Consider the following 14,227-nt stretch of genomic DNA (forward strand, 5'->3'; position numbering starts at 1 on the left):
AAATTGGAAGTCGTCAAAAATGAAATGGAACGCATAAAGATTGATATCCAATGGACTGGTATTGGCCGTTCTGAACTGGACGGTCACATGGTCTGCCATGCCAGGAATAACAAATTGAGGAGGAATGGCATCACATTCATAGTCAAAAAGAACTTTTCAAGATCTATCCTGAAGTATAGTGTTGTTAGTGATAGGATAATATCCATCATTTGAATTATGGTGTTGGCAAAGAATATTAAATACACCATGGACTGCCAGAAGAACGAACAAATCTGTCCTGGAAGAAGTACAGTCAGAATGCTCCTTAGAAGCGAGGATGGTGAGATTTTGTCTCACATACTTTGGACATGTTATCAGGAGAGACCAGTCCCTGGAGAAGGACATCACACTTGGTTAATTAGAGGGTCAGCAAAAAAGAGGAAGACCCTCACTGAGATGGATTGACACAGTGGCTGCAATAATGGGCTCAAGCATAACAACAATTGTGAGGATGGTGCAGGACCGGGCAGTGTTTTGTTCTGTTGTACATGGGGTTGCTATGAGTCAGAACCGACTCGACAGCCCCTAACAGCAACAATTATTTGGTTCAAAGATGACCTCAGAGTAGTTTCGGTTTAAGGTGTGAAGATTTCCTCAGGGTAATGGTTTAGAGGGGGGATGTCATCCAGCTCCACTGGCTCCAGAAAGTCTGGGTATTGGAGGCCATCTTGGAGGCCAGCTACCTCGTCCCACTGGCTGTGGTGGGGAGAATAGACCAGCGGAGGCCGTTGCTGATGTATCAGTGAGAGGTGGTGGGGAGACTGAGGCCCAGAGAGGGGCGGTAATTTAAGGAAGCCTGCACAGCAAGTGGAAACCCTGGTGGCACAGTGGTTAAGAGCTCAGGCTGCTAACTAAAAGGTCGGCAGTTTGAATCCACCAGCCGCTCCTTGGAAACCCTATGGGGCGGTTCTACTCTGTCTCATACGGTCGCTGTGAATCGAAATTGACTCGACGGCAACAGGTTTGGTTTTTGTTTTTTGGCACAGCAAGTAGGCAAGGCCAGAGCCAAGCATTCAACCTTGACTTCCAGAGTGTTCGGTGGGTGGGAAGCCACCCCACCCAGGTCTGAACAGTTTAATGAACAGGTCAGCGAGTGGTGAAGGTCACCGTCTTAGTTATCTAGTGCTGCTATCACAGAAATACCACAAGTGGATGACTTGAACAAACAATTTATTTTCTCACAGTTTAGGAGGCTAAAAGTCTGAATTCAGAGCGCTGGTTCCAGGGGAAGGCTTTCTCTGTCAGGTCTAGGGGAAGGTCCTTATCTTTTTTCAGCTTCTATTCCTTGGTTCCTTGGTGATCTACGAATAGTATGGTATCTATCTATCTTCCTCCGTCTCTGTTTGCTTAATCTGCTCTTTTATATCTCAAAAGAGATTGGTTTAAGATCTCGGCTGCTAACCAAAAGGTCAGCGGTTCGAATCCACCAGCCGCTCCTTGGAAACCCTATGGGGCAGTTCTACTCAGTCCTGTAGGGTTGCTATGAGTCGGAATCAAGTCAACGGCAATGGGTTTGGTTTTTTTTTTTGTTTTTTTTTTTTTTGTTTCTACATTAATACTGCCTCATTAACATAACAAAGAAAACTCATTCCCAAATGGGATTATGAACACAGGTATAAAACCAACCAACAAAGCCTGTTGCTTTCGAGTCAATTCCAATTCATAGCGACCTTATAGGACAGAGTAGAACTGCCCGCATAGGGTTTTCAGGAGCTGCTGGTGGATTCGAACTGCCGACCTTTTGGTTAGCAGTCACGCTCTTAACAACTACAGCACCAGGGCTCCAAATAACACGTATAGGGGTTAGGATTTACAACATGTATTTTGGGGGGACACAGTTCAATCCCTAACAGCTACCTTTATCCCTAGCTCTTGTTTTGCTGCTGTAGGTTCTCGAGCCAGTGCGTCCCCAGGCAGAGGGCCCAGTCACCATGGTGACTGAGCAGGAGGTGGAGGCGATCGGGCGCATGCTGGTGGACCCCCAGCAGCCCCTGCAGGCCCGCTTCCGGGCACTCTTCACGCTGCGCGGGCTTGGCGGCCCGGGTGCCATCAGCTGGATCAGCCAGGCCTTCAGTGACGACTCTGCCCTTCTCAAGCACGAGCTGGCCTACTGCCTGGGCCAGATGCAGGACGCGCGTGCCATCCCCGTGCTGATGGACGTGCTGCGGGACACCCGCCAGGAACCAATGGTGCGCCACGAGGCAGGTGAGTGGGCAGCGCGGCAGGGCCGCTGGCGTTCACGGCTCCCTCCGTCCTCACCCTTCGTGGCCTCTCCTGTCTGCTCACTCCCAGAGGATACAGAGCAGGGCTTGGCCAGCTGTTTCAGTAAAGGATCAAAGGAAATGTTTTGGCTTTGCAGGCCAGTCTCTGTCACAGCTACTCAGCTATGCAGTCACAGAGCAGAAGCTGCCAGAGACAGTGGGCAGGGCTGTGTGCCAGTAAGACTTTATTAAGGACACTGGGATTTGAATTTCATAGAATTTTCAGGTATCCTGAAATAGCAGTCTTTGTATTCTTTTGATGTTTTAAAGGAGCCCTGGTGGCGTAGTAGTTAAGAGCTCCACTAACCAAAAGGTCGGCAGTTCAAATCCACCAGCCGCTCCTTGGAAACCTTATGGGGCAGTTCTACTCTGTCCTGTAGGGTTGCTATGAGTCAAAATCGACTCAACAGCAACGGGTTTTTGATGTTTTAAAACCATTAAAAATATATATAAAAACCATTCTTCGTTCGCAGGCCGTACAAAAACGGTTTGCCAGCCCCTGATGTATATCACAGGATTCCCCGGGTGGCACAAACGCTTAAGCGGTCAGCTACTCACTGAAAGGTTGGCAGTTGAGCCCACTCAGAGGCACCTCGGAAGAAAGGACTGGCGATCTGCTTCCGAAAGGTCACAGCCATTGAAAACCCTTTGGAGCGCAGTTCTACCGTGAAACACATGGGGTCGCCGTGAGTCCAGATGGACTTGACGGCAGCTGGCGGTGGTGGCTGCGTATTACAGATTTATTTCATCTATTCAGCAGACATTCGTGGAGCCCCTACTGTGTTCCAGCCCTGTCCTTAGCAGAGGGGATGCAGTGTGGCAAGACAGCCACCGTCCCTGTTCTAGCGAGTCTGTGCCCTTACAACCTGTGTTTCTGGAGCTCGTTTGCAATTAGTATGTGCAGGGCGCGTAAGGCAGAGGTGGTGTTAGTGCACGCGGGAGTCATCCTGAGCCGAGGGAGTCAGCCAGGCAGGCATGGAAATACAAATTACAGCCTTCGGCACAAAAGCAAAGAGCTGTCAGCTCAGCTGCCACACGGGCCGGAGACCTGGAGCTCCTTTTTAAAAAATTTCCTTGTGGGTGGCACAAATGGTTACGTGTCCAACTACTGGCTGAGAGCTTGGCGGCTCAGACCCACCCAGCAGCACCTCGGAAGACAGGCCTGGCGAACCGCTTCCGAAAGGTCACAGTCTTGAAAACCCTACGGAGGAGTTTTACTCTGACACACATGGGGTCGCCATGAGTCAGAATCAACTCGACGGCACCCAGCAACGACAACAACAGGTAGTCCCCAACTGGAGCCCTGGTGGCGCAGTGGTTAAGAGCTCAGCTGCTGACCAGAAGTTTGGCAGTTCGAATCTACCAGCTGCTCCTTTATTTGTCTCGGGGGGTTGGAAACATTACATATAAACGTAAAGATACATTGTAATACATACATAAAAAAATACACAAATCGTGAACATGTACTCTGATGATGAAGAGTTGGACGATGTTGGCATTTTGTCTGTTGCCGTAATAACTCCACTTGTGGAAGGTTCTGGATCGTCTGGATTAACCCTGGGAATGGGCATGGTGTTTCTAGTCAGAAAATTAGTGAGAGTTGTCTGTATGGTCCATTTCTTTTTTTCTTCATCTATTTCACGGTAACATCTCACTGCTTCCCAAATCTGATGTTAGCAAAGTGATCAGCCTTTGGTCCATGTTTTCAAGCAACCAAAGCCCTTGATGTAGTTTAGAAAAAACTTCAGCTAATCCTGTCCCTGTAAAAATTTTTGACAACTTCTCTCCTTCCTCTTGGTCATTCTTCCTTTCTTTTTCCGTATTTCTTTTCTCTTCAAAATCCATTAAGTCCCAATCTGTCAGTTCCCCTTCTTCGTGATCTATGAGCTGTTCCACTTCGTCGACATCAAGTTCTAAATTCAGCGTTTTTGCTATAAGGACGATTTTTCCACCGATCTCGTCCGTCATATTATCCTGTCAAATGCTTGGAGCGTGTTCACATAAATCCTCAGTCTCTTGCATATCTCCCGCACGCATTTCCCTGTAACTTGCTTCCAGGAAGATGCAGTGTTCCAGATACACTGATGGTCGTAAGTGTGGTTCGTAACTTGAGTACGTCGTAAGTTGGGCTCTACCTGCATACTAGAAGGTTTGCCGTTGTAGCTGTTTTTAAGTGTACAATTCAGTGACATGATTATATTCACCACATTGTACGACTGTCACCACCATCCGTTTTAAGAATTCTCATCCCCCCAGACAGGAACTCAGTACCTGTTAAACAGGAACTCCCCGCTCTCCTTCCCCAAGCGCCTAGTAACCTCTAATCTACTTTCCGTCTGTATGCATTTGCCTGTTTTAGGTATTTCCTATAAGTGGGATCATACACGATTTGTTCTTTTGTGTCTGGCTTCTCTCACTGAGCATCCGGTTTTCAGGGTTCACTCATGTTGTACGGGTATCAGTGCTTCATTCCGTTTTGCAGTTGAATAATCACCCATCGTGGGAGAAAGACGTGGCAGTCTCCTTCCATAAAGATTACAGCCTGGGCAACCCTATGGGGCAGTTCTGCTCTGTCCTCTAGGGTCGCTGTGAGTTGGAATCGCCTCGACCGCACACAATAACAACAATAACCCATTGAAGGAGCCCTGGCGGCCCAGTGGTTGAGCGCTTGGCTCCTCACCAAAAGGTTGGCAGTTTCAACCCACCCAGCGGTTCCTGGGAAGAAAGACCTGGCTATCTGCTCCCATGAAGATTACAGCCAAGAAAACCCTCTGGGGCAGTTCTCCTCGGTCCCACAGAGTAGCTGTGGGTCCAGATTGACTCATCGGCACCCAACCGCAACAGTGAGCCATTGTGTGGACGGACCACATGGCGTGTATCCATTCATCCGTGGATGGACATTGGCTTGTTTCCGCCTTTTGGCTACTGTGAATAGCGGTGCACTGAACATCGGTGTAGACATACCTGTTCGAGGCCTTGCTCTCAAGTCTCTTGGGCATATACCTAGGAGTGGGACTGCCTGTCTTTGTAAACATTGGGGTACTGAACTTTCTTTTAAGAAAAGGAAGGTGAGCATCTGTACCCAGGCCCCCCCACCGGAGGTCCCCCCAGCCATGCCCAGCTCTCTTCCTGTGACACATTGTCCTCCCCCTCCCCCTCCAACCCATCTGAGCGGCAGCCCTGCTGGCTGAGTTGCTTCCAGCTCCAAAGACTGCGGCAGCCCCCAAGCCTGGCCTTTATTTCCGTTTGACTGGGGGGAAGGTGCCTTTTTAATATTCCCCGACATCCTCTCCGGCTATTCTGAGCCGCTGCCCTGGGCTAGCTCAGGGAACTCTCGAGATGGCAGCGACTGTTTTTCTTAGAGCCCTCCTTACAAAGCACGTTCTACCCTTACCCTAGTTTTCCCCATAAGCTCTGCTATTTTTCTTGTGTCATTTTGCAGAATGCCAAATTGTGTTATAGTGGAAACACTTACATCAGCGCTGAGGAGGAAAATATACCAGGGAATGGGGTGGGGGTGACAGAGTGAGGGAGCAGTGGCAGTTTTTAATCGGTGAACAGAGACCTGAATGAAGTAAGAGAGTTGTCTATGGGAGCAGTGTTCCAGGCAGAGGGAATAGCCCGTGCAAAGGCCCTGAGGCAGGACAGAGCCTGGTGAGTTGGAAGAACAGTGAGGAGGCCCGTGTGGCTGGAACAGAGTGAGCAGGAGGGACAGAGGAGGAGGGGAGGGAAGGGAGGGAATGGGGCAGGCCGTGGGCTTTTACCTGAGGGAGGTGGGTGCCCTGGAGGGCTGTGGGCAGAGGATGGACAGGCCCTGACACAGGTTCTGACCGACTCTGGTCCATCTGGACCGTCTTGATTACGAGTAACAGGATGCCTGGTAGCTCTAGAGCAGAAGAGGGATTTGAGGGAGTGTCTTCTCCAGCCTTGCGTCTCTACCCTCTCAGGCCTGTCTGTGCTCACGGGGGAAAAGGTCAAAGTTCTCCATGCAGCCCCCAAGGCCCTGCCCAGTCTGGCATCTGCTGACCTTCAGCTGCATTGTGGGATTCTCCCTGACCTGTCCTGTCCACCTGCCACCTCTGCCCCAGCCTCAGGGCCTTGGCACACGCCATTTCCTCCCGCCTGGAAGGCCTCACCCTCACCCTTGGTCAGCTGACCCTCATCCCTCACGTCACAGGGGTCTTTCCCGGGTGGGCTCAACTCGTCCAGCCCCCACTGAATGTTCTTGGAGCCCCCTTGTCAGCTTGGTCCCCGAGGGTGATGACTGATTTGTGTACGTCGAGCTCTGGGATCAGTTTTGCTCACTGCTACAGCCTTGGAGCCTCACCTGTTGCTGTTGGGTACCGTCGAGTCGATTCCAACTCACAGTCACCCTACAACTGCCGCACAGGGTTTCCTAGGCTGTAATCTTTACAGGGAGCCCTGGTGGTGCAGTGGTTAAGAACTTGGCTGTAAACTAAGTAACAGTTTAGTTCAAAGAGCAAAGATTGTTACCCTCGAGTATCAAGTTCTTTTTTTTTTTTTTTTTTAAATTATCTCTACAAGACCAAAGGGTGAACAGCTATTTTAAAGCATAGATGAGAAGTTTGTGGTGGGGCGGGGCAGGGAGTTTAAGTTAATGAAAGTGAAGTAAACAGAACAGAAATAAGAGAATACTGGCACAGCGTGAAGACTATAATCAATGTCCCCAACTATTATGGCTAGAAACTATGGAATGGGAGACAGTGTTGCTGTGTATATTTTCACCAAAAATAAAATATTAATTAAAAAAAAAAAAAAGAACTTGGCTGTTAACCAAAAGGTCAGCAGTTTAAATCCACCAGCCACTCCTTGGAAACCCTAGGGGGCAGTTCCACCCTGTCCTATAGGGTCGCTATGAGTCGGAATCGACTCGATGGGAATGGGTTATTTTGGTTTTAATCTTTACGGGAGCAGATTGCCAGGTCATTCTCCTGCAGAGCCACTGGTTGAGTTTGAACCGCCAACCTCTTGGTTAGCAGCTGATTGCTTAACCACTGCACCACCAGGAGCCTCACCTAGCTTCAGTCAAGGCTAAGTTCTGGGGGAAGGATTCTGATTGGCCCATCTTGGAGCCTGGACCTGCTCCGGCTCCAATCAGCTGTGGCCAGGGGCAGGACCACATGATACAGGCAGTTCTATGGGGTGTGGGCTGCCATTGGGAGGTGGGGGAGCAAGAAAGAGATGACGTAAGCTGGGTGGATGCCCCCATTTCCCAACCAACATGAGTTCTCTGGTGGGTTCTTTTCAGGGGAGGCGTTGGGGGCCATTGGGAACCCGGAAGTTCTGGAGATCCTGAAGCAGTACTCCACTGACCCCGTTGTTGAGGTAATGCCCCTGACCCCGACCCTTCCTTCCATCTATCCCCTGCTCCCTACCAGTCTCAGTTGGTCCAGGGGAGGCTCTGCCCAGCCCTGGCCTAAACCAGCCTCAGACCCTATCTGGTTGCCATGACAATGACTTGGCCAAGGATGCTCCAGGGATAAGGGAGGAGAGGGTGTAGCCAGGAGGCCCATTTGGTAGACCCAAACTCTTGATTCACTGAGCACTACAAAACCTGCTCTGCTCCAGTCAGCAGCGTCCGTGGGCCTGAGCCACTGAGCCATCCCTGCCTCCCACATCCAGCCCCTCTGTCAAGACCTCCCTGAACCCATCCACTTCTCTCTGTCCCTGCTCCGCCAGCTGGGCCCACCAGACCTCTCCAGGGGTCTCCCTGCTGCTGCCTTTCTTTTTTCTTCAACAGGTTCATTGAGATTTAACTCACACATCATACAGTTCACCCATTTCAAGTGTACAATTCGATGGTTTATAGTATATTCACACAGTTGTGCAACCATCACCACTATCTAATTCCAGAACATTTGACCAACCCAAAAAGAAACCCCTCACCCATCAGCAGTCACTCCCCATTCTCCTTCCCCCAACCCCTAGGCAACCACTAATCCACTTTCTGTCTCTATGGATTTCCCTTTTCTGGACATTTCATATCAATGGAATCATACATGTCCTTTTGTGTGTGACTTATTTTACTGGGAATAATGTTTTCAAAAGGAGTCCTGGTGGTGCAATGGTCAAGCGCTTAGCTGCTAACCAAAAGTTCGGCAGTTTGAACCCACCAGCGGCTCCGCAGGAAAAAAGAACTGGCAATCTGTTCTTGTAAAGACTTCAGTGTGAGAAACCCTATGGGGCAGTTCTACTCTGTCATATAGGGTCTCACTGAGTCGGAATTCACTCAGTGGCACACAACAGCGTTTTCAAGGTTTATCCATGGCACAGCATGTCTGAGGACTTCATTTCTCTCTCTGCTGTTTGGATGGACCATACTGTGTATATCCATTCATCAGCTGGTGGACACCTGGGTTGTTTCCACTTGGGGGCTGTTATGAATTGTGGCTGGGGACATGCGTGGACACATCTTTGTGGGGACGTGTGTTTTCACTTCTCACCAGCTGCCTTTCTTGCCCACATCTTACGCCCGCCCTCAGTCTCTCCTCTTGGCAGTCAGGGGATCTGTGACAGCTCAGGCCTGATGATACTAGTCTGTCACTTAGCACCATCACCAGACATTCGTCACCTGCAGGACAAAACCCAGTCCTCACCATGGCCCACAAGGCCCTAAGTCATCCAGCCCTGACCACCTCACATCATCTCTGCTGCTTGCTTCCCCGCTGCAGCCACATGGGCCTCCTCACTGTTCCACCAGCTCACAGGCACAGTCCTGCCCCAGGGTCTTTGCATGGCTATTCCCTCTGCCTGGAATGCTGTTCCCTCCAGATCTCCTTATCCTCCAAGTCTCTGCTCAAATGTTACCTCCTCCAAGAAGCCCTCCTGACTTCTCTTGCATAGTCAATTTCCATTTCCTCCCTGCCTTCCCCTCCTCTTCTCTCCCCCTCACCCACTCTGCTTCAGCCACACAGACCTCCTTGTTGTTCCTCCAACTCACCAAGCCTGGTCCCGCCCCAGGGCCTTTGCACCAGCTGTTCCCTCTGCCTGGAGCACTCTTCTTCCTACTTTCACAGGGGTCACTCCCTTGCTTGGTTCAGGTCTCTGCTCTGTGTCACCTCCTCATTGAGGCCCTCCCTGACTGCCCGCACCAATCACGGCATGGTTTATTTCCAATCTGGAATCGTCCTTTAGTCTCTGTGTCGGTCATCCCTCGTTCCTCATCCCTGCTAAACCACAAGCCCCAGAAGATGGGGACGGGGTCTGTCATGTCCACCCAGTGTCCCCAGTGGCCAGCCCAGGAGGCACTTCACCTCGCCCCCATGAGCGACACTGCCTGTGCCCCCCTCCTGCAGGTGGCCGAGACGTGCCAGCTGGCGGTCCGGCGGCTGGAGTGGCTGCAGCAGCACAGTGGAGCGCCGGCGACGGTGGGGCCATACCTCTCGGTGGACCCAGCCCCACCGGCTGAGGAGCGCGATGTGGGGCGGCTTCGGGAGGCACTGCTGGATGAGGCCCGGCCGCTCTTCGACCGGTACCGGGCCATGTTCGCCCTGCGCAACACCGGCGGCGAGGAGGCCGCCCTGGCGCTTGCCGAGGGTAAGGAGGGCCCTGGGGCGTGGGACCGTGGTGCAGGCATCAGGGGCAGCACGTGCAAAGGTCCTGGGGTGGTGAAGGAGCAGCGCGCAGGCTTAGGGCCGCTCCATGCTCCCATGAGGCCCAGTGGCCACCTCTGAAATGAAGCAAAGGAGAATCCCCTGTGCCTGGTGTCGCCCTGTGGCCCTCACAGACGTTAGCTAATCCTTGGAGGCTGGTGGGTGCCCCCCTGTGTCCATTTTCCCCATGGGGAGACTGAGGCACAGAGAGACAAGGAAGCTTGCCCAAGGTCACACAGCCCGGGGGAGGCTGAGTTGGAATTTGACCTCGGCAGCCTGTCTCCAGTCCCCTTACCTTCTTTGCTGCTATTATTGTTCTTATTAGTTTCACTTCAGCTATGCAGGGTGTGCTATGGGGGGCCTTGGGGAGCTGAGGTTCCCCATATGTGGAGATAAGGAGACAGTGTGGGACATGGTGGTGATCCCTGCCCCAGGGAGAAGGAGCCACTAGATCCCCACCCCTGAGGTGTTCCCACTGGCGCAGCCGTCCGCCCTCCAGGTGTTCTCAGGCGGGCTGGGCAGATGGTCAGTCATCATCAACCTGGGCCGGGGGTGACAGTCTCCGGGGACCCAGAGGATGCCAGGAGGGAGCACAGAGGAGGGCGTGGTGTGGGTTTGTCTTCAGTCATGGCTAACAGCAAGGGGCCCCACAGCTAGCCAGCAGGCTCCGAATCCCAGCTCTGCCGTGAAAAGGGCGTGTGGGCAAGTGTTTCCCCTTCTGGAAACTTACGGCTGTTTCATGGAGCTGTGGAGACGGGTGGAGCACGGACGGGGTCACACACTTTAAAAGCGCGTGAAGATCAGCACTATTACTGATCCTGAATTGACATGGGAAAATATAAGTGGCAGCCAGAGACACAAGGCGCAACGCAAATAATGTTTCATGACATCGTGTCTACGCAGCCCGCGAATGAGTGCTTAAGGAGGTCCAGGGGTCCGGAGGGGGCTGGGCGGGGCTGGGCTGGGGGCGGGGAAAGGAGGCAGCGGGCCCAGGGGGAGCCTCCTGTCCGGAGCGCCGTATTCCCAGAACCTAGACGTTTTGTTTTTCCCTCTCTGCTCTCTGCCTGGGGCTTCGGTCCCCCACCTTGATGCTTAAAGTCCTCTGCTTACTTTTAAAAAATCAATGCAAGTGTCACTCTTAGGGGCTATGACTCTCCCCAGCATGCCCCGCTCTGCCCGGAGCCGCGGGTCCCTCCGTCTGCCCAGTCCAGACCACCCAAGACTAGGGGACGGGGAGCTCCTTTCCATCCCACCCCCCGCCCCAGGTCTGTCATCCTTTCTGTTCCCTGTGCCCCCAGCCCATGCCTCTGACTGTGCGCCCGTCCTGAGCTGGGCCCCGTAGGCCGGCAGCGCCCTCCAGCGTCCTTTCTCGCCTTCTCGCCCGCAGGCCTGCGCTGCGGCAGCGCGCTCTTCCGCCACGAGGTGGGCTACGTCCTGGGCCAGCTGCAGCACGAAGCGGCCGTGCCCCAGCTGGCGGCCACGCTGGCCCGCTGCGCCGAGAGCCCCATGGTGCGGCATGAGTGCGCCGAGGCCCTAGGCGCCATCGCCCGGCCCGCCTGCCTGGCCGCGCTGCGGGCCCACGCGAAGGACTCTGAGCGCGTGGTGCGCGAGAGCTGCGAGGTGGCCCTGGACATGTACGAGCACGAGAGCGGGCCGGCCTTCCAGTACGCGGACGGGCTCGAACGCCTGCGCCAGCCCTTCTAGGACCCTCCCCGCCCCCGCAGGGAGGCCCCGCCCCGACAGCTGGAGACCCCCTATAGTCCCCACCCCTCCAGGAAGCCCCTCCCTCCTCATAGAGGCCACGCTCCCGCAAGTGGAGACCCTTCCCTCCTATAGACCCCACCTTCCAGGAAGCCCTGCCCTCCTAGAGAACAGGCCCTTGTAACCGTAGACTCCGTTCTATAGGCACCTTTCCTCCAGGAGGCCCCGCCGTCTCGTGGAGTTTCCGCCTGCCCTCTTCTCATACACCCTGCCCTCCCAGTGGCACCTCCCTCCCCCAGGAGGCCCCGCCTTGACCTGCACCTTCCCCAAGGCGGGGTGGGCTGGGACTCTGGAATTTTCGGATCTGCTCGTCTGGATTTCCAGAGAGCTGCCCGGACTTTGGTGTATAAACCGGCTTTGTGCAAATGGGATCTCATTTCCCATCCAGCTGACTTGCCGGTGAAAGTGCTCTTGCCAGCCATCTGTTCAGCAGTTTCTGCCTCTGCGTTGGAAACCCATCCCGGGCGAGGCTGGGGGCTCTTCTGTCATCCTCCACCCCCGGGCCTGGCGCACTGCCCGCGTCGAGGTTTCCTGGCGCAGGGTTGGGACTCCGGGAAAGGGTTCAGGATGTGCCTCTTGGGAGGAAGGCTTGGGGGGATCTTGGCCCTGGCTGGGGTCTTTTGGGAGAGGTTGGGATACAGTGGCTCAGGCTTCTCTAGAATGAGGGCTTGGGTTGTTGGGGAAGGCGCTGACAAAATCCGGCCCAGGACTGTGGCTGCGGTGACCCAGCCCTCCACGCAGCTGGCCGGTGTGGGGAGGCGGTCCTTGGGTGGGCTGGGCTAGGGGCCAGGGAGGGGCAAGCCAGACCTCAGGGCGCTGCCCAAATGGAATATTGAATTATTTTTGCCAAACGTTGACTCCTCAGAGTGTTGAGGGAGGGGAGGCTGGGAGCGGGAGGATGGCCGCTCTCAAGGAAACCTCATGTGCGTGGGGTGGTGGGCATTTGGGTGGATCAGCTGGGGTCTGCCCTGACTCCCGTGACCATCGGTATCAACAGCCCATGCCTATTTCACCATCAGGGGGTTGGGGGGCAGATCTGCCAGCAGGCCCCCTCCCAGGGGGCTCTGGGGAAATAGCCCTCCAGCCTGGCCCACCCCAAGCCACCACCTGACTCACCTCCTATTGGGGACACAGGGGAAGGGGTTTATTGGTGCAGCTAAGAGCCCAGGCTGTGGGTTCCAGTTTCGTTGGGTCCACTTCCTCTGTGTGCAGCCGAGCGCATTAACCCTTTGCACCACCCAGGGACTCCTACTGCAGAGTAGCTTTTATGTGAACTGCGTCTTCTCCATGTCCGCGTTCCAAGTGCCTGCGCCCATCATCACCCTGCTACATGTCAGCCGCCCATCCCCTCGCTGAACCTCCAGCACACCCTTCATCCTCGATGTTAGCGCGTCACCTTGCTTCCTGCTTTGGTGAGAAAATTAGGCGATTAGAACTGCCGCCTGCTCCCACTGCCCTCTCTGCCCAGCTGCCTGGCCCTGTGCCCTATACTCAGCCTTCCCGCCTGTTATGTGGATGACACTGCTCCCAGCCAAGACCCCTGTATGTGGTACAAACGGTTAGGGGCTACTAACCGAAAGGTTGGAAGTTTGAGTCCACCCGGAGGTACCTTGGAAGAAAGGCCTGGCTATCTACTAAAACAATCAGCCATTGAAAACCTTTTGACACACATGGGGTCACTGTGAGTAGGAATTGACAGCAGCTGGTTTGGTTTTGGGGTTGATGTAACAAATTACCACAAATTTAGCAGCTTAAAATGACATTTATTATCTCCCATGCTTTCTCAGAGTCAGGAATCCTACAGGGGTTGAGCTGGGTGGTTCTGGCTCAGAATCTATCTCAGATCTCTTCACTTCTACCCCCTCCTCTGCCTCCACCTGGGCCAGGCCCTTCACTGACCACCTGGACCAGTGCAGTCGCCTCTGCCCTGGTTCCCCTGCCATCCCGCCCTTGCTTCCCAGTCTTTTCCCACCAAAGCCACCAGAGGTCGCCCGTGAGCACCTGAGTCAGGGCCCCCACCTCCCTCTGGTAGAAGTTGAAGCCCTTGCCTTGGCCCACAGAGCCCTGCACGATCTGCCTGGTCCCCTCCCTGTCCTTCCCCTCCTCCTCTCTCCCCCTAGCTCACTATGCTCCAGCCACACAGGGTGTCCTCACTGTTCCTCCAACTCACCAGGGATGATCCTGCCTCAGGGCCTTTGCACGGGCTGTTCCCTCTGCCTGGAACACGTGTGAGTATCCCCTGGACACTCATGTGGCTGTTCCTCTTCTCCTCCAGATCTCAGCTCAAATGTCATCTTCTCAGTGAGGCCTTGGCTACCTATTTCAAAGAGTCCTACTTCCCTCCTATGAGACGGTGGTTCAGGGGTAGGATTCTTGCCTTCCGTGCAGGAGACCTGGGTTTGATTCCCGGGCAGTGCACCTCATGCACAGCTCTCACCCGTCTGTCCGTGGAGGTTTGTGTGTTGCTGGGATGCTGAACAGGTTTCAGTGGAGCTGACAGACTAAGAAAGACTAAGAAGAAAGGCCTGGTGATCAACTTCTGAAAATCAGCCA

At 53.9% G+C, this 14,227-nt stretch overlaps 1 protein-coding gene across 1 annotated transcript; it reads left to right on the plus strand.

Moving 5' to 3' along the window:
* The first annotated feature begins 1,815 nt into the window (after positions 1-1,815).
* Positions 1,816-12,460, plus strand: DOHH (deoxyhypusine hydroxylase). Its single transcript, XM_004378646.2, has 4 exons — positions 1,816-2,244; positions 7,570-7,646; positions 9,617-9,857; positions 11,301-12,460. Exons 1-4 carry the CDS (start codon positions 1,971-1,973, stop codon positions 11,615-11,617), a joined length of 909 nt encoding a protein of 302 aa, XP_004378703.1. The 5' UTR covers positions 1,816-1,970; the 3' UTR covers positions 11,618-12,460.
* The last annotated feature ends 1,767 nt before the right edge of the window (positions 12,461-14,227 follow it).

This window comes from Trichechus manatus, unplaced genomic scaffold (genome assembly GCF_000243295.1).
Source record: "Trichechus manatus latirostris isolate Lorelei unplaced genomic scaffold, TriManLat1.0 scaffold00057, whole genome shotgun sequence".
NCBI classification, from domain to species: Eukaryota; Metazoa; Chordata; class Mammalia; order Sirenia; family Trichechidae; genus Trichechus; species Trichechus manatus.